Raw genomic sequence first — 20324 nt, 5'->3', positions numbered from 1 at the left:
TCACATCTATATATACGTATATATATATTCTCACCCATTCATTTGTCGATATTTACAATTATTGTACAAAATCAAATTAAGTTAGATTATGATCCGATTTGAAAACCGAACACAAGCTAAAAGCATCGCCTCCACAATCGAAAAGAAGTAGAAAATGAGGGTCTCAAATGCACAGTTCTTCACTGGGTCGGGTCGACCGATGCGTCCGTCCTGACCCGACGGTCTGAGTTTAAACCAAGGGAAAGAGGAACAGTTCAAAGCTTCCCCTTCGTTCCATGGCGGTCCTGTAGAACTTGAAAGTGCTCCCGGGACCCCTCCCAATCAACGGAGGCTGCAAACGGGGCAATCAGGAATTCCCTTTCCTTCGCCTTCCATTCATCCTCGGAATTGGTCAATCGGCGAGCCACGGGCTGCCGCGCATTTGATTGGTCTCGAGGGACCGTCTTGATGAGATCGCCATCGTATCGGAGGGTCTGAATGGTGTTGACTAGGTTTTGGTAAAGCTCAGCGCCTCAAAATTCGCAAGTCCTCGAGCAAATTTCTAGGTTTAATTTCTGTTGTTTGTTGCGGGAAGATTTGAATTTGATTTCTTGTTGAACTGAGACTATGCTGATACTTGAACTCACTGCCAATGCAGAGATACTTCTTCTTCGGTTTGACGATGGCAGCCATGGGAGGAGGCGTGACTCAGGGCCAGCCTCACCCTCCGCAGCTGCAACAGCAGCAGCAGCCGCCACCACAGCAGCCGCCGCAGCAGCCGGCTGTGGAGGCCCTGAACGCGGCCGTGCAGCAGCAGCTGAATCTCGAGCACGTCAAGATACGCGCCATTAGCCTCTTCAAGGCCATCTCTCGGATTCTCGAAGACTTTGACGCTTATGCTCGCACCAACACCACGCCTAAATGGTCCTCTCCTGTCCTCTCCATCTCTCTCTCATTCTCTCATTCCGCCCAGCGTTTTAACATCTAAAGGATTCGTGTCTATGATTGCGTCGTTCACATGATTATTGATATTATTGCATTGGTCATGCAGGCAAGACATTCTGGGCCAGTATTCAATGGTAAATCTGGAGCTTTTCAACATTGTAGATGAGATAAGGAAGGTTTCAAAGGCTTTTGTCGTCCATCCAAAGAATGTCAATGCGGAAAATTCCACGAGTAAGCCCTTAATTCCATGAACATTGTTGATTACGCACTTGGTTTTCTCCCGAGGAAGCAAATTCTTGTACACGGGTAAGCCTGGACCTTTAATCTGCGGATTTGCGATTGTAGTTCTTCCGGTTATGCTGTCCTCGAAGCTACTGCCTGAGATGGAGATTGATGACAACTCAAAGAAAGAGCAGTTACTCCAAGGGTTGCAGAACTTGCCTGTTGCCTCGCAGATTGAGAAACTGAAGGTGATTTGAAATCGATGAGAATCTTTAATTCGACACCCTTCGGTTTCCTCCGTTCATATCTGGAGCTTCTGTGTCCCTGCAGGCTAGAATAGACATGATTGCAGCTGCCTGTGAAAGTGCTGAAAAGGTGCTTTCTGATACCCGTAAAGCGTATGGTTTTGGTACTCGTCAAGGTCCCACTATCACTCCGACTTTGGACAAGGCTCAGGCTGCCAAAATCCAAGAGCAGGAGAATTTACTTCGAGCTGCTGTAAATCATGGAGAAGGTATTAATATGTCATTCTTAGTGCAATACTTTGTGTAAATCATTTTTGCAGCTGTTAAATCTCATTGCGGTCGTTGATGATTTCTTAAGTATGAGATTAGAATTATATGAGACCATTTAAGAAGATATTATGTCCTGCTGTAAAGATATAGAAGTTGCTAGATTACCTTTCTATAATTGAAAGGTGGACCAGCTGGGCACTGTAAAACGTGCACTGAATAAAATGTAATATTTCAAGGGTCCCTTGGGTGACAAATACTTCTAATACATACTATGATTGTAACGACGTTAGGATGTGCTGTATGTTTTTATGTTATTTTATCTATCAATCCTTTGCTGTTCTAGTTTCATAAGATGGGAGTTAGCATACTAATTGGGGAGCTGTTCTATTATTCATCTTTTTAAATCTTCATTTTTGGTAAAGATGAACTAGAGCTGAACAGAACGGAACACATAGTACAGCACCGACACTGAAATATGACCTTGCTGGTTCTTGTTCGTGGAGAAAGGAACTTTATTCACATTATGTGCTGTATACATGTGAAGGTTTAAGAGTATCTGGAGATCAAAGACAGATCACACCTGATCTTCCAATGCATCTAGTAGATGTGCTCCATGTGGGTGATGGCATGCAAAATGTGGTTGACGCTTCTGGTAAAAATAGTTCAGTGTCAATTCTATCGTTCCTTGCCTTTTTCTAAGGAATATGAAATCCTGCATGCTGGGTTGATACTAAGCAACTTCGATACTCTTTTTGTCAGGTATGTACCAAAGGAATACCCCTCTCCAATCTAACACTTTGACTGCTCAGAATGCTTTGTTACAGGTGAGATAATCGGCTATGCTTTTTCGATCTTATTCAATATTCAGTGCAGGTACTCATGGTCCCAACTCAACCTAACTATAGTTTTCTTGAATATGAGGAATTTATGGTTTTCTATGAGCTTAATTTACTCTATTATCTATTTCTCTTCCTGATTATCCCTTTGGTTATGCGAAAGGTCCCATATACTTAAATCTCGGTTAGTAAACATGAAATCTGTTTGCTCCATAATCTGGTTATTCATTAGTTTTATCGGTGGCTTGCCTGAATGAGGATTGTCTTCTCGAGCTACTCGCTCTTTCACTGTCTAAAATGTTCTGAGATTGCTGATGACTTTGCATTGGTAAGTCAGGCTACAGGAGCACAACTCATGGGAAGGTCTGCTGCTTCTCCTTCTGCCGGGACTTCCTTCGACAATACAACAGCATCTCCACTGCCATATGCCAACTCTCCTAGGTCCGGAACAAACATGAATACACCATCTCCTCAACAACAGTCTCAGCAGCAGCAGCAGCAGCATCATCAGCATCAACTGCTACAGCAGCAACAGCAGCAGCAACGGCCAAAAATGATGCCATTGTCACAGCATCCACAGCAACTTCTCACTCAACAACAGTTCAGGCAATCTGCAATGCCAGGACTGGGACAGGTGTAGTTCTATTTTGAATCTGCACTTTTTTGAGCTAGAGGAGATATATTTTTAGACCGTTATATTTGTCTTCCACAAATTGATGTCCTGGCATGCAAATGATAAATGTCCTGTTCTACATCGAAAATTTTCCCCTATGATAAATGGTAGACCAAGATATATTGTAATGATAAATGTCTCACTCAAATGGGACCACAAGTTTGGAGGGGCAAATGTGGAAAATAGTTGTTTTTAAATCGATGGGAAAAAGTCATCTTTGTCACTTGATGCTGTATAAATTCGTGCGCAGAACCAGCTGTCACAGCTGCATGATTTGCTGGGACAGGCTCAACAGAAGTTTCAATCATTAATAATTTGCATAATTACTAGTTTTACCTGTTACTCTGTATGTATTCTGGTCTAATTGAATGAGTTGTAGAGTTGACTGCTGATTTTGCTGACAACGTTGTTACCTCCGAACGCTCAATTTTGGCTCCTTTCTTTGTCGGACAGCTACATGGACAGCCCCAGATGCAACAGTTTTCTCAGGCTCTGGGCACCCATCAGCAATTTCAGGGAAGGCAGATGGCTTCAGGTATCGGTCAAAGCCAGCTCGGTCAAGGAAACCCGATGACCCGTCATCTAAGCCAGTTCTCCAGCGCTGCTAACAGTGCATTGTTTAATGCAGCTCAGACTACGCAAAACACGCAGATGGTCCGTCCAAGACATGCCTTCCACTTTCCTTCATTTCAACTTTGATGGCTTACATATTTTCTATTTCCTCAATTAAGAATATTGCTGCTAATTAACCTGTCCTGAGTTCGTTAACTCAAAATAATATATACAGGCCTTAATTGAATGATGCAGAATGCATTCTTTTAGCCTTGTGATAAATTTGTGCATTATGTTTTTAGAAGAGGATGGTTTTATAGTTTGGTGTTTTCCTGTCTTCATGTTCTTCAGATTCCTAACATGTCAGGGACAATGCCATCGCAGTCTCTTTTGCAGTCAAGGATGCAGGTTTGGCTCTTTTTTTTTTTTTTCCCAATAAGATGGGTTGTAACTTTTATTTATGGGAGGGAAAGATCAGCGTCAAGAAAGGGGACGGGCAGTGGCGGGCAGGAACAACTCTCTGCATCTTATATATATACACGTAAAATGGCTTCTTTAGTGCGTTCCTTATTATTTTCTGAATTGATTTATGCTTTCATTTTGGATTATCGGGAACCAATCCACAGAGGACTCACCCATCCCAACTTCTCAACGACCAAAGTAAGAGCTACTACCGAACTTTCTCCTCAATTCTTCTTTTACATGCATTGCTTTCTTCTTGTGGTGATGTGAATTTTTCCTGTGCAGTGTTCAACATGGGAGGGGCCAACCCAACTGGTATGCTCCCGATACAGCAACAAGGCACTTCACAGAGTGCATTCGGTAATATGCAGCAGCCGAATGCTCAGAGTTTGCAGGCTAATATGGTAGCCCTTCAGAACAATCCCCAGAATCACCACCCCAATTTTTCACAGCAGAGGCCACAGAATCAACAGTGACGCATTCAATTTTCTTCGAGAAAAACAAAATTAACAGAGAGATTGGTGGTCCTGAATAGAGTCTGGCAGCATCAGGAAATTTTTTGCGAGTCCAAATTAAGTTGATCATTCTTTATGTCAAGATATGTGATTCTCTGCTGTTTTAGTCAGCTCAAGTTGATCGAAATTGGACTTGGACTTGGTACGTTGTGTATTTTATAGTATTGAATTTGAGAGAGTGGATCGGCCTGGTAGAAATGTAGTGGTTTCAATTGTGGCAAGCAGAGGATTTATGCATCTTTGACAAACTATCGACTCATTTTCGAGCGCCATGTACCGTTCCCTTATATGTGAGATTGGAAGTTAGTCATGACGCCGAGTTGTTTAAGTCAACCATGAGATCTTCGCGCGGAAAAACCAATGGTAGGACTCGGTGATCACATCGAAAGTTTGTTGGGCGCATCACAACTCAATGACGGGTCGGATTTTCGCCCTATTTCAACCATCCGGGTCGGGTTGTCTAACCGGTTCGTTCCGTCCGACGGTCGGACTCTGTCATCTCTCTCTCCCTCTCTTCTCCCATTGTGACACTGACACACACCAACCGATAACGGAAAGCAGTGTGAAGCTTTTCCATGGCGATCCAGTGAACTGGGAATGATCCCATTCTACCCCTATCCTCGGGCACTGCGAAAGCAAACCATCAGCCGGATCGAGCTTCAGAATCAGAAGTATTCCGATGGGAGCATCAGAGTCCACCATCTCAGGCTCACAGGTTCTTTAATTTCCGTCGTTCCAGCTCTCTGCTCCCTCAATCAATCCTCTCCTCGATCCCAAGCTTATCATCTAATTACGAATTGACACTGCGTCTGATTGATCTCGAAGATACCGGATGACGAGATCACCACCATATCGGAGAGGCTGGAGGGCGCGGACCTGGTTCTGGAGAAGCTCAGGTCCCTCAAAATTGTGGGTGAAAATTTCTAGGGTTTGTTTTTACTGCCTGATTTCAAAGTTTGTTCTTTCTGTTGTTTATGACTGATTTGATTTGATGTTGGAATGCAGACGGCACCGATACTCAAGTCCCCGCCGGCCGAGAGTAGCTTGACCGACATCTTGGTCAGGAAGCCGTCCTCTTCTGCTCCGAGTGAGTTTCCTGTTTCTTTGCCCTTTGAATTGGTGCATTTTGTATCATCTTATTAGTTTGGGAATTCATTGTGCTCATATGAATTGGATCATTGCCCACTTGACTTTGTAAACTAGGATACTAGAAATACTACTGAATCGGTTGGGAATCCCCAGTTAGCTGTCAATTGAAATACAACCAAGGCTTTTTAAATGGGTAGAAATAGAAATTATGTTTGTGTGTTTATATATGAAGTCGAGTTATAGCGAAGGCTATGGTGTTTGAATAATAAGGCTTGAATATATCACTCATGCCCGTAACTTTCTTCCACCACTACTCCACGGGGAAAAAAAAGAAGAAGGTAATTTATGGCACCTGAGAGTTGGATGGGCATATTGGAGAATGATCCGGTATATCTTTTAGGTATGTGTATGTGAATCAATCAACTTGGTTAAGAAACTGAGGGATTCGTCAGCAAAAACACCAAATTGGCTACATTTTTTACAGTTTGGAAAGTTGCCTCCCTGCAGTTCTTTTTCCATCTGTTGCTTAGACAATTTTAGATGAATCGGGGGAGAAAGTGAAGTAGTTTCCACATGTGTTTCCCATGTTGTGTCACCTTTCCCCTTCAAGGGTGAAAGTGTATGCTTCTATAGCCTCATGGGCAAATTTTTCTACGTTATGCTTCCTTGGTTGTGGTTCCCCCGGTAGCTCCATAAGAATCTATTTATTTTGGAGTTTTTCTCCAAACAACATCTTTTGTTTGTTATATGGCATCTGCCGATGGTGAAGGTCTAACCGCCTAACCAGAAATTTGTATTAACGGTAATTTAGGTACTGTCAACCCAAAGGTGTTGTTGGAGCTATTTTCTATGTACCGAGATTGGCAGGAGGACAAGGCACAAAAGATCAGTAAGAAACAGGTTTGACTGTCTAGAACACTGTGCTATTAATGTTTAATCTGACTTTTTGACCAGCAATTGCCTCTTAAACTACACAAAGTCGTTACACTATGGCCTTGGTCATGGAAGGAGATGCTACAAGGATATCTTGTGTTTGTGTTTTCTGCAGATTTTTCAATTGCTTGTGAGGTTCCTCCCATTATAAGATGCGTCTATATCAGATGGTTTTTGGTATATTGCTGGACCAGGAAGCTGAAATGTTTGACCTAGATTGTTTGCAATCTGCAGGAAGATATTGAAAACAAGATAGAACTTGCAGATGCATTGTCCGTCAAACTTCTCCAACGGTTTAATTACTCGGTATCAACGATGAAGACTACTTCACAACATTTATCAGGAGGTAGAACATATCTTTACATAATTGGTCGGTTAATTCTACTTGCTGTTTTTGGTCTGAATGTTTGGGTCATCTTTTAAAATGCAAGCATGTCGCAAGTTCAAATTGTTTTATGGCACAGACAATTTGAAATTTATGAGGGCTAGCACATGAAGAATTGCTGCCTTTTCCGGTAGTCAATAATCAATACACAATTTTAACTGAACAAATTTGAACTGTACTATAGACAGAACATTTTATTTAGGAAGTTAGAACTTGAAACAGCAATATTAGGAGGGTAAATGTAACAATCAACTCACATCTTCAATTCTTCAGCCAACTAGAGCTTGACAATGAAGCTTCAAACTCTTCCACTTTTTTTTTTTTCCTTTCTCCTCTCCTTCCCTTTTATCATGGACGTCAGTTTTGATTATGTAATGTATAGAAAAATCTAACCTTGGGCCAATTGATTAATCATGTATGATCTCTGACATGAATTGACAACCTTAGCAAAAAAGTACCATGAAGCCCTTGTGACTAGTTTATTAACCATGTGAAGATGTCATCTGCAATTTCAATACACACCCTCTTTTCTGCCTCAGTATAGATACTGTGCGATGATTCTCCATGTTGTAGTATTCTTGATGACCGAGGCAACGTTAGGAGATTGTAGGGCAGGATACTGTTTATTTTGCAGCACAGTGGTTCTGAAAGGAAGGGTAGAGGTTCTTGCAGTAACAATCTGACTCTCTTGACAGCAGCTTGATTTTCATGATCCTTTTGATGAAAAGGTCTTAACCTGACCATTAATAAAACACACTTCAATGAGTTTCAGTCGCAGAGCTTCATCGTTCTGTGTTCTGTCCTTCACAAATGTGTACAGTTCATGCATTGCAGGTTGAGATCGGGGAACTCAAAGGGCGGCTGACAGAAGTTATTAGTAATTGTGATGCTTTGTGCAAGAGAATAGCCTCGGAAGGTCCCGAATCTCTCCGTTCATCAATAACTCCGTTTGCAGCCAACTTGGAGATGAGTCATAATGCCCGTTCAGTTCAGAGAGTTCATGATAGGAATTCACCTTCCTCGGAGCCCAAACAAGATTGACTTGAATGACTTCCACTTTTTTCTTTTTTTTTGGGGGGTCGTAGATAGAACTTTAAATTCTTTGAGTTCTGGTGTATGGACTATTGTCTGTATAGTTAGGCCAGGAGAGCTTCTGTTGGATAAAAGCCAAACCTCTCATGTTATTGTTTGAATGTTTGATTCTTTCACCCAGCAAGGCGGGTCTGATATATAAGATTATGGTTCTCATGTCGGTTAATTAAATGTTTGTTTGATTTTGTATCGTACCAAACTCGTAATTAAGTAGGTCTTACAGTTGATGAGGGTTGAACATCTTTGTGGTTCCACTGGGAGTACTCATTCCCTATTCAAGTCTGCAATTAAACATATTTCATACCAAAAGGACCATGCCCCCAAAAATAATTTCCTTCACACTGCGGTTTCCCTTTTTTTTTTTTAAAGAATAAACATAGCACAATTTTCATCTTAAATATAGTTTTATGAAGGGTTAATCCCTTAATTGTGCAAAAAGACACAAAGATTGCAGTCAGTTTCAAACTGATCTCTTTTTTCACCCATAAATCTATCTCGAGTTGTAACGTTTTAAATGTTTGATAAAACAGGACTATCGGCAATGCTTTTTCTTTTGCTTTTCTTGATTCATATTTTTCAAATTCAATGTCTTTAAAGTTTATAATGGTTCGCATCTAACATTTACGGCCTTTTTTTTTTTCCTTCTTTCTATTGAGGCCGCAAACATCTTTAAAGACCTTTCCGAAAAATTCAATTAGACAGTGATCAACATGATACTCTGTATTAGATACAATGGAAATTTATTTTTTTCAAATTACAAAAAATATTAATAGTTTTTCACATTTTCATTAGATTAATGCAATTTTAAGCCATTAAAATGCCAAAAAAAGAGAGTAAAAGTCGACTAAAATCAATAATCACATAATAGCAAAAATTACATGTTATAAGCCTATTTTTGCAACAATTGAAACATTAAAATAGATTTGAAAGTGATCGCCAACAATGGAGTTTTCTTATGCAATGGAGTTAAAGTCATACTTCATTTAAGGCTAATTTACTTTTCCCTCAATTCAATAACATAATTATTACCTTTTTTAAAATCTTTTTCTTCATTTTAATAATAAATTATCTCATATACTTTTTCTTAATCATTATTACAACTAATTTTTTAATAACAAATTTTTTCAACTATTTTTATCTTCGTCCAATGAAATTAAGTATTGCCTTCATCCAATAGAATTAAGTAAAATCAAACTCTGCTCCGTTACTAAATGCCACCATAATATTCCAACATTTTCTTTTCCAATTCCCAACAAATAAATAAAGAACTGTCCGTTAATCAAACGAAGTGAGGAACAGATTGGATCATCTCTTATATTCTTATGACTGAAATTGAATGAATTGGAATTTGTTACAGTAAAATCAAACGAAACAGATAACACAAGACCAAGGACTAACACCAGCAAACAATACCCGATAATCCCAGCATATTCCCTGGCAAGCTATACTCATCTCACGGAAACTATAATAAAATCGATCGCCCACCCAACTTACCCTGGCCTAGGCCCTGAAAGAACGAACAAACCAAAAGCTTAACTTAGAACGGAAAGAACCATCAGGGCTGCTGCTGTGCGTCCATATAACCAGCATCAACGAGCACCTTCTCCCTATTTGCGATCTCGATATCCTCGTCCACCATCCTCTTCACCAACTGCTCGAACCCGACTTTGGGCTTCCATCCCAGGACCTTCCTGGCCTTGCTCGAGTCCCCCTTGAGGTTGTCCACCTCAGCAGGCCGGAAGTACCTCTTGTCGATCACCACGTGGTCCCGCCAGTTGAGGCCCACGTATCCAAAGGCCACCTCGAGGAACTCCTCCACGGTGTGGGACTCCTCAGTTGCCACCACGTAATCGTCGGGTTTCTCCTGCTGGAGCATCAACCACATGGCCTCCACATAGTCCCCGGCGAATCCCCAGTCCCGAGAGGCCTGGAGCAAGCAAATATTCAATTTTGAATGGAAAGAAAATGGAATGAAACTGTAACTTAAATCCGTCCTGGTTTTTCAAGTCAGTTCTGTTTCTTCATACAAAACATGGCCTTCTGTTTGGCTGGCGCACATGTTAAAGGAGGTGGGATGTCACTATTTTTTATATGTTAGCATCCCTCATATTACTTTACTGAATGATCAGATTGACTGTACATTTTCTAAGGTAGTCCAATTCGAACTAGCCATGAAGAACAAATGCGATACTTCTGGACCAGTGAAATATAAAGCCGTAGTTGCAGCGGAGAGCTTGCTCTGGATAGTTCAAAACAGGAATCGTTTCTAAGCATCCTACCTGGAGGTTCCCAAGGAAGAGCTTGCTCTGGAGCCCGATCTTGATCCGACCCACAGCCCGGGTTATCTTCCGGGTCACAAAGTTCTCGCCCCGACGAGGAGACTCGTGGTTGAAGAGGATCCCATTGCATGCGAACAGTCCGTAAGCCTCTCGATAGTTCACGGTGTACCAGTGGGCAGCACACTTTGAGGCAGCATAGGGAGATCGGGGGTGGAACGGGCTGGTCTCAGACTGCGGAGGAGGTGTGGACCCGAACATCTCAGATGAGCCCGCCTGATAATATCTGAATTCAAGATAAAAGCATTACTCTTGGTAAGAAAAACCCAACAGAAGATTCAAAGAAAAAGAGAAAAAAGAGAGACCAGAGTAGTCCGATCTGGCCCAGATTCATCTACTGTAGAATGAAGGGTCTCATGCCTTGTAATCCAAGGAATGAATCTCATGCATTATCAAACATTTACTCGAATAATTAGATCATAGGTACTATTCTCCTGCTTAACTATCAAACTATGGTGCTAAGAATCACGAACCATAGCTGAAACTTTTTAAGTTCTACAGAGCAGACAAGGAAATGAGCAAGAAAGACATTGCCATATACGATCCAACCATTTTCCGATATGCGATATGGTTCCATTTCATTGCATTTCCATTCCGTATGTCTGACTAGAATTGTTAAATTAACAGACTGCTTATATCCTCAATCCAGATGGAAGAATTGAGCCCAAATAGATTCAGATCACTCAGATGAATAGGCAGAGACAGAACAAAGCAGAGCAATTAGCAGAAATGAAGAATGATTGCTAGATGAGACGAGGCTGTGGACCCACGTCAATGGGGTCAAACTGCGGATAGTGAATTACCTAATGTGGGTTCGCCCAGTGGCGGAGATGTGGGACCGGACGGCCTCGAGGAGGCGGAGGGCGCCGGTGGCGACCACATCGGCGGTGTAGTCGGGGATCTCGAAGGAGACGGCGACGTGGGACTGGGCGGCGAGGTTGTAGACCTCGTCGGGCTGAATGGTGTCGAGCCAGCGGCGGAGGGAGGAGGCGTCGGTGAGGTCAGCGTAGTGGAGCTTCATGCGGGCCTTGTGGGCGTTGTGGGGGTCGATGTAGATGTGGTTGATCCGCTGGGTGTTGAAGTTGGAGGACCGCCGAATCAGCCCGTGGACCTCGTAGCCCTTCCCGAGGAGGAACTCCGTCAGGTACGACCCGTCCTGCCCAGTGATACCGGTGATCAAGGCCACCTTGTGGGCTCGCCCAGACGGGCCGTTGGCAGCGCCGGAGGAATCAGACCCGGATCTGGGCGCCTCGGACTCGGTCGACATTGTCAGTGATCTCCCGGGTGTCGGTGATGTCCCTATTAGAGAGAGAGAGAGAGAGAGAGAGAGAGAGATCAAAGGGGTTAATCAATGGCGGACTTCGGGGCAGCTTATTATAGCTGATGAAGATGCAAGAGGAGAAGAAGAAGAAGAAGAGCGAAAATGGTCTAAGACGCGCTTTTGTGTGTTTTCTGCAGAATAGCCAATGGGACAGTGCCACGTAGCGACTGTGAGATCTTCACTCCCAGCTTCCTTTGATGGGTTTAATGGATTCAGTTCGGCGCTTATTCCACTTAAATAAGATTTCGAATAAAAATATTTATGAATGTAAAAAATCTATACTATAAGAGTTTTAGCCCTTCGTGGGCGGATATGGCTCGACTGGATTATTCAGAACTCAATTGGACTTCTAAATATCATGATTAAAAAAAATATATTATTATGATTTCAAAGAGTAAAATAACTATTTCGTCCATAAGATATTGACTTTACGTAAATTTGGTCCTTCGCCTATTTTTTACGTCAATTGGAAATGCCGTGTATCAATTAGGTCCCGTAACTTATCTACTTGATCACTGAGAGACCAATTTGGTCCTTGACTTTTGAAAGTAGTCCCCAAATGATATGATTACATCAAAAATATCCTCCCGTATACAAAACCGCTAGAGGTTAACGGAAAAACCGTATTATGTCAAGTTAGTCGTTTTGGCCCCTTATTTTTCCTTATTTTATTTTTTTCCCGCCACCATATAAAACCCCTCGCCTCCTGTTGAAGGCGAGAAAACTGTCTGTTTGTGTCTCTCTGTTTTTCAAATTGAAGGGAGAGCCAAAGGAGAAGGTCCTTCGATGCAACTCCACGCGATCAAGTTCTAGGGGTTGTTCCAATCCCTCTCGTCATCATGTCTGCCCGTGACAGAATGTGGAATAATCCCTGGTATTTCCTATCTCTCGCTCTCTATCTTAGTGAAGAAGCGTGTTACATGATGTGGAAATGGCAAAGGAGGGTTTTTTTTGTTGTGACAACGATGATTTGTGCTTATTTATTGAGTTTAATGAGTATGGCTGGTTCTATTTTGCATTTCGATGAAATGAAAGCTGCTAGATGTTAGGATTTTCTTATTTTTGGGTTTTTGACAGGTCATGCATTTGGAAGAAAGTTGATTTGGCGCTCCATCACGGGGGAAAGTTCGTTAGAGATCCTAATTTGCGATATGTAGGTGTTGTTGAAGAGTTGAAGAAAAATGTGGATCTTGATACCATGACAGCTGCTAGGATAGAAGAATTATCGGGTGAGAATTATAGCACCAAACCAACAACTTGTTACTTTAAAAATCCAATATTTTCTGACTTTAAGGTGTCCATGGAGGAGTTAAAGAACGATGATGATGCAAGATTTCTGGTGAGTGTGGCACAAGATGTAAATGAGGTCCATTTGTCCTTTGACCATGCTGTAGTAGATGAACCCGCACCTGCAACTGAAGATGAGGCTATGGAACTTCAGAGGCAACATGAAGTTGAATTACATGAGGCTGAGGCTGAGGCTGGGCAACAAGATGAAGCTACGGAAGGGGAGGAACCTCCTGAAGCCGATTCTAGTAATCGTGATGATGATGATGATGGTAGTGCAGAGGATAGTACCTACAAAATGGGACCAGAATTGTTTGATTTTAACGTGGAAGCTGATTTTGAAGAATTTTTAAATTCCACTGAACCTAGACTAGCGGAGTTCGATAGAAGCAGAGCACATGATGGACAGGAGCACACTGATGAGCAGTCACATTCACAAAAGGGGAGAAGATTTCAGAGTCCCTGCGAGTTAAAAATGAAGTATGCAAGTGACAAGAGCAAGAGTAATTCCACCTAGACAACCAGGTTTCCAAGTTACAAGACAAGAGGAAGGTTCAAAGATAATTGTGCGATTCCAGGAGATGATCCTGTGCATAATGCATGTAATGCAGCTGTGCATAAAAAATTCATTTAACCGGAATTGAAAAGTCAAACACACTAATCTTCCAATTAAAAATTAAATTCTTCGAATAGTTCAAAAGAAATTAAGGGTTTTAAAAGACGGTGTCTTATAAGCATTGTTCAGTTTTTATATATCAATCTAATTATTATAATATATAAAATTCGACAAGCCTATGCAATGGTGCCACGTAAGTCAAATCACAACCCCTCAGCTCCACATCGATTGGCTTTTCAATTATGGTTAAATGAACTCTTACAATATTTCATTTGAATTATATTCAACATATTTCGTATATTTATTTGTATCCTTTGTGTGTAAAAATATTTCTTGATAATTGAAAAAATTTCTTGAGATATATGATTTGTCTAGTTCAACATGCTAAATATCCGATAAATAGGATATAAGAAAGTTTATTTTATACATTATCTTTTACTGGTCACAGTAATTTTCTCTATATTTATAAACTCTATGTGATATTGTCCGCTCTTCGTATATATATTACATATTTACTAATTTTTAATAAATAATTTATTTTATTTCCATAAGATTATTTTATGTGTTTATTTGTCATGGTCATGGTTTCTATTTTTTACCATTCATGATATTTGTATTATGTACATTTGATAAAATATGTAGTTTTAGTGGCGTTGTTATATTCATGCTCATGCCTATATTGTAATATTTCTTAACTATCTAATTTTTTTATGACAAAAAATTATAGCAAAACACGCGAGTATCAACTAGTTACAATTCGATTATGTCCAAATTGATTTTGGTTAGGGCCGACAGTATTTGACATGGCACGATAACACGACATGGTGTTAAGTGGGTTTTGATTAAGACTAAATGTGTTTCGTGTCTAAACATGTCAAACCTGTTTAGACACGATAAATAAACATGTTTAAACGGATTTAACTCTTGTAACCCGTTTAGACACGGTTAGACCGGTTTATATTTTGTGTTATAGTGTTAATAAATTTGTTTCACATTAATTAATAGAAGAAAGTACACTAAAATTATTTAAATTTGTTTTTATAAATCACCTGTTTATGATACTTTTATCATATCAATCGTGTAGTAATGTATAATTAAAGTTAATAGTATCATATCATATAGGTATAATATGTACCTAAAGATAATAGTGTCATATCGTGTAGATAAGTATACATACACATTTAGACATGCTTAGTTAAACGGGTTAGACGTATCGTATCCGTGTCAACCCGTAATTAAACATGTCGTGTCCGTGTTTGAAAATCGTGACACATTTATTAAACGTGTCGTGTTCGAGTTTAGAGATTTTTGACACGAACTCGTTTAGACACGACCTGTTTAAATACGACACGACATATATTGTCACCCCTAATTTTGGTCCTATTTAAAATCTGAATAAAACTCACACTTTAAAAGAAAGCTTTTGTTAATTGAATTCTTAAAAGAAAAATTTATTAAATTTTTATGAATTTGTTTTTTCATTTTGAAGAATTCCAAACGGTGCGACAATTTTTAGGTTAAAAATTATTACAACCGTTTATCAAAAAAAAAGAAAAAGGGATCATTATAACCGGAATAACTTACTATGGCCATTGTGATTCTCACATCACGGCCCCATGGTTACCATATATTATCTCTGCAAAAATGAATCTTATATTATTACTATCATTTTCATAATATATTAATCTCATATTTCAATCTATAAGGCAGAAAAATAAATTTCAATAATAAATTTTACAAGTGATCTTAACATTTTATATGACGTGACCTCGAATCAAACACAGTTTTTGTGGAGTCCGTCTAGAAAACATTGATTGTGGAAACTGACCTATTCTTTGTTGGGAGAAAGAACATTGTCGGTCCTGAATATAGTTTCTCTTTTCATCTCGTCCAATCATGTATATCAGGAGATCGGATATGTACGAGAAATGTAGTGTTATTCGCTGCAACAACGTGCTGTTATCGCCACGGATAGTTATGGGACAACTACTTGAGCCCTTACCTTATTTTAATTTTTACGTATTTTCAAAATTTAGTTGATCTAAGAAGGCGTTCGTTTTTCATTTATTAGCATTGCACCTATCGCAATGTATAACATGCTATGTTGAAATTTGAATTTCAGAAATAATAAAGAAAATTACCCCCTTTTTTAAATCAGAAATAAGCAACATTATGGAAATTACTCGTTTTATTATCAGAAATAAGCAACAATAAGAAATTACAAGATGTACAATAATGTTATAATTACGCGCCTGTTTTGGTAAGTAACAGCTACATATATTTATTTTTCGCTTTTGGTTCTTTCTGATTTTGATCATGACAGACAACATTCATCCATTAGGGTTTCTTTTTTATCAGTATACGTACCACCTGATATTCGGAAATTTAACGGATTCTAATCATTCCAAGTTCAAGAATAAGTCGGCACACAAAAATGGTAAAACTTTTATAATCATGAATTTTTTTTATTTACAATAAGTAAGAGATCATGCATCAAACCATCTGAACCAGCATGCGGTCATAAATGAAGATTTGTTGGTCAAGAATGGAGAGAGTACTCACCTTTGACTTGGAAATAAAATTTTCTAAATTCGGTAGTCATTAGTAAAATATTATATGGAGATTCTACGGCGATTGGTACCCAGAAATAACCATCACGGTTGTTTTATTCTTGTCTGTTGGATTTTCTAACACAAGATCATAACCATACAAGTGTCTATTATTTTGTATCTTGAAGATTGACCTATGATATTTTGACTATCAATAATTTCGGCCACTTTCGTCGACATTCGATTTCGCTCGTGATAGACCAAATCCAGTTCGATATAAAACCGACCGAATTTCACCGATTCAACCCAAATTAAAATTAATTTAATTACTTGAAAAAAAAATAAACAATCGAACAAAGGAATTATACTTAAAAAAAAAACAATATGCTCCTTGCTTTCTTCACTTTCGTGCTCAGTATCATCCATTTGAACTCAGGAGAGCATACCCAGCTCCAGTTCTTGGATCTCGCTCCCCCCACGAAATCAAGATTCGCCAATCTACTCGTTCTCTCAAGAATCCATCAGGTGCCTTTTGCTCTTCTGGGGTGTTCCCTTTGTTCAATTGTTTTTTCAAAGCAATTAAATTATTTTTTGATTTGGGTTGTACAGGTGCAATTTAATCGGTTTTATATCGAACTGGATTCGATCATTCATGGGTGAGACTGAATCTTGACAACAAGATATGTGGCCGACATTATAAATAGTCAAAATATCAAGAGTGAATCTTCAAGATAAAAAAATATAGAATATTTGTACGGTCATGATCTTATGTTAGGAAATTCGACGATTAAGAATAAAGTAACCATGATAATTTTTTTTTGGTATCAACCCAAATATTATATATCCTGCCCAACACACACAAAATCAAATAGCAAGTCCAAACACACGATTCAATTTTCATTTAATGCAACACGGGGTGTAATCGTCTATCTGTCATATGTCTTGGTAATTTACCGATTTGACCGTAATCACAAGAGGCTTTCAGTAGAGATTTCACGCTCGGCATTAATTTTGATTCCTAGGATCTGCGGATACGCAGAGCATGATGCCTGGTTAGATCTTTAACGAGGGGTTTCTCGAGATCGACCCGAATTTACCTTGACGGCAGCGTGGACCAGCTCGGTCCCACGCTAGCTGGAACACGGAGGCCCAGCCATTTTAATTTTAACCCTCATCAGGTATTCTTAAATAAAGAACAAAATGACAATGCGTGATGCCCATCAAACATGCAGCAGTGTATTTAATGCCGTCCTGGCACAGCAACAAGTTGATCCGCTGCCTAGTCTGGGCTTGGTTTGGTTTAAGGAAAAATAACTCAGCTAGATAGAAATTCCGACCAGGAGGGGGGTTACAAAAATTAAAATATATACAATATTGATTTTCTCAAATTCTAGGGTTGTTTTGCAAATTAATTTCGAGTAAAGGTAAATTTTTATTTAAAATTTTGAATATTCAAATGTCGATTTTTAATTTTATTTGTTGCTTGTGACATAATATTTGCAATCGCACTTGCTTTTTCAAATTTCATTGAGCTGCTCTCTCTTGCTCTGTGAATTGTCAAGAAAGCACCAGATGATGAAACTTAGTCTTCAGATCAATTTGATTAATACTAACCAATTCTACTTCCACGCAATTTCACCTACTTTGATTTATGGCTTAGTTCAGGGCTGGATCTAGAAATTTCTTGCACGGGGGACGAAACTCAATAGAAGGTAAGGAAATAGTATAATTTTCTAGTCAAAGGACGAACATAATTATTTCATTAAAAAAATGAAAATCTCGATCAAAAGTATACTATAAATTTCATATTTTTTTGAGTCTAAGGGGGTGAGTACCCCCTAAATCCATCCCTGATTCGATTATATCCTTTATTATAATCCTTCTTAACCCGCAATTCAAACAAGCCTTTAGTATTTATCAATAAGCTCCGCTTGACTTTAGTTTGGAGTTTCTCTAAGAACTTGGTTTGATGAGATTCTCATATGAGTCAACATTTATGGGACCAAATGAATCTCATGGAAAGTTCGATCCCGGCTACGTATATAACAGAAGATGTATAGGGACTATGCCAGCGACCTACCTAATGTATCGGTCAAGAAAATCTATGCCTTGTTGTTATTTAACCATTCTCTGTGTGTGTGTTTTTGGGGGTTACATAACCTTCTCTTTTCTCTATGGGTAAAGTTATCTAACCATTATCTAACCTCCCCGCCACATATTTTTCCTTTTTCCTATCTTTTTTTTCCTTTGGCAAGTTATTATTATAACTAGGTACTGCCCTGCAAGTTGCGCGAGTTTGAGAAATAGTTTAATCTACGTAATTTTTAAATTACTTTTTAGAGAACTTTTAATACATTCATGAACTGATTTAATGTTTTCACTTTAGAATTTTTAACGTTTATTTGAAAAATTAATATAATATTAAATGTTACAATTTTATTAAAAATAAAATAATAAATAATAAAAATTTTAATTGAAAATTACAAAAAATAGAGCACTTGCATATTGCACAGTATTTTTTTTTAATAATTATCACATGTGTTTAAAATAGATAATTTTAGTTGCAACAATCTAATCTAAACAAAGGGTATTATAAAATATACATAATATTGTTTTACTATAAAAAGAAAATTTATCCAATAAAATTAAGAAAGACAAAATTGCAATGATAAGAACAAGTAATTTGATTCGTAGGAGACTATTACAGAAAATGTATATTATGCAAGAGCATACCAATCGTGAGAGAAACATACTCGAGATAAAGTGTAAATAAAATAAGAATAGAAAGAAAATATCCTAGAAAATGAATTTTCCCGCTCTCTATTTATAGGACATAGAGCACACTAAATTTCAATATACATTTCATATTTTTGAGAAAAAAATTAAAATTATTGAGAGAATTTTTGTTTTTCCAAAAAGAATATTTAATTCTATCCCTTATAAGTAAAAATAAAGTAGACGAATATCTAAAATTTGTTGAACCAATACATACAAAAACTTGCCAAATTCATTTAACTTAAACTAATAAATACATAGATCTACCGATAGAAATCGAATAGATTTATCTTCCTAGGATGTCGTAGATAGATCAGAGTTATACAATTTAAATACAAGATACCTGAATGAGCCATGTCGAATGCGGAACTGCGGATCAAGACTTACGGGATGTTGATCGATCAATCAATTGCACCAAGAACTTCATCTCCTTCACCCTCTAAATCAGGTAGCCTCAACGGGACAGTAAAACCTGCTTAGGGTTGGAGAGGGGACCTAGCTCACAATAGTTATTTACTCTAACGGGCTCTCCCATTAAGGGCCCATTAAGTAATAGAGCCCACATTGCTGCCTAACCACAACACCCAATAATTAAGAACTGCTAATCTGCTAAAAGATCATAATAAATCGGGTTATCTGCATGTCTCATAACGGATGCAATCTCTATCGGTTTTATTAGAATGGAAACCCGCAATTAATGGAAGCCTACAAATAGTGGAATTAATTCCAACATTCTCCCACTTGGGCAACATTAATTGTGGTAAATATTTAAAAAATAATTTCGTTAATTTAAAACAACTCTCAGATAGAGAACTTGAAAACCTTATGAGTTCAATTTTAGAAACAATGGTCCTGGACATCCTTATATTATCCTGTCCAACAAGGCCCTCGACACTGAATTATGGCGGCGTTGTATCTTTAAGCGATACAACACCTTCCATATTTACAAGTGCCAATCAACCTCGTCAACATGGATTAGTGATGTGGTAATGTGGTAAGAAAATAGTATAATGTGATCAAAAATACAATTTCACTGTCGGTCCTCAATTTCTCTCTTGATGCAACAAATAGAAGTAGAGAAATCCCTTATCGTTTCAACAAAAAAACTTGTATGTCCAATAAGATTTATCTCGAGATAACTGAATGTATCAAAGGACATACCAATAAAGCTCAACAAATAAGTCTCAAGCCTTTTGCTCAAGAATGACACAAATCTTGAGACCTTATAGCAAATATCAATTA

The 20324-nt window shown here is 38.7% G+C and overlaps 2 protein-coding genes across 8 annotated transcripts; one reads left to right on the top strand and one right to left on the bottom strand.

The window, feature by feature from the left end:
• Window positions 1–236: 236 nt before the first annotated feature.
• LOC116209873 (mediator of RNA polymerase II transcription subunit 8) lies at window positions 237–8387 on the top strand. Of its 7 annotated transcripts, none has more exons than XM_031543611.1 (12): window positions 237–545; window positions 638–903; window positions 1031–1155; window positions 1270–1394; window positions 1477–1660; window positions 2206–2322; window positions 2421–2485; window positions 2835–3131; window positions 3624–3824; window positions 4074–4130; window positions 4349–4382; window positions 4470–5009. In XM_031543611.1, exons 2-12 carry the CDS (start codon window positions 662–664, stop codon window positions 4658–4660), a joined length of 1638 nt encoding a protein of 545 aa, XP_031399471.1. In that variant the 5' UTR covers window positions 237–545; window positions 638–661; the 3' UTR covers window positions 4661–5009. The 7 variants fall into 7 exon arrangements, with proteins under 7 accessions (XP_031399471.1, XP_031399470.1, XP_031399472.1 ...); XM_031543610.1 differs by having other exon boundaries at window positions 237–497; window positions 4470–4877; XM_031543612.1 differs by having other exon boundaries at window positions 239–545; window positions 2206–2313; window positions 4470–4877.
• Window positions 8388–9487: 1100 nt separating this feature from the next.
• LOC116209875 (GDP-mannose 4,6 dehydratase 1) lies at window positions 9488–11909 on the bottom strand. The gene is made up of 3 exons (XM_031543618.1): window positions 11338–11909; window positions 10478–10760; window positions 9488–10125 (listed from the first exon to the last, which is right to left on the bottom strand). The coding sequence occupies exons 1-3, from the start codon at window positions 11799–11801 to the stop codon at window positions 9754–9756; spliced, it is 1119 nt and encodes a 372-aa protein (XP_031399478.1). The 5' UTR covers window positions 11802–11909; the 3' UTR covers window positions 9488–9753.
• Between the last annotated feature and the right edge of the window lie 8415 nt (window positions 11910–20324).

The sequence above is a fragment of the Punica granatum genome, chromosome 6 (assembly GCF_007655135.1).
Source record: "Punica granatum isolate Tunisia-2019 chromosome 6, ASM765513v2, whole genome shotgun sequence".
In the NCBI taxonomy this organism is placed as follows: Eukaryota; Viridiplantae; Streptophyta; class Magnoliopsida; order Myrtales; family Lythraceae; genus Punica; species Punica granatum.
This window is presented reverse-complemented; position numbering and strand designations above follow the sequence as displayed.

Bases quoted from the DNA above. Each gene is read 5' to 3' on its own strand.
- LOC116209873 (XM_031543611.1), top strand. From the start codon at position 662: ATGGCAGCCATGGGAGGAGGCGTGACTCAGGGCCAGCCTCACCCTCCG. The intron at 1,156-1,269 runs GTAAGCCCTTAA...TTGCGATTGTAG, and splicing joins CAATGCGGAAAATTCCACGA to TTCTTCCGGTTATGCTGTCC. The intron at 1,395-1,476 runs GTGATTTGAAAT...GTGTCCCTGCAG, and splicing joins CGCAGATTGAGAAACTGAAG to GCTAGAATAGACATGATTGC.
- LOC116209875 (XM_031543618.1), bottom strand. From the start codon at position 11,801: ATGTCGACCGAGTCCGAGGCGCCCAGATCCGGGTCTGATTCCTCCGGC. The intron at 10,761-11,337 runs GTAATTCACTAT...TCTTGAATTCAG, and splicing joins ACTGGGCGAACCCACATTAG to ATATTATCAGGCGGGCTCAT. The intron at 10,126-10,477 runs GTAGGATGCTTA...TGCTTGCTCCAG, and splicing joins TCTTCCTTGGGAACCTCCAG to GCCTCTCGGGACTGGGGATT.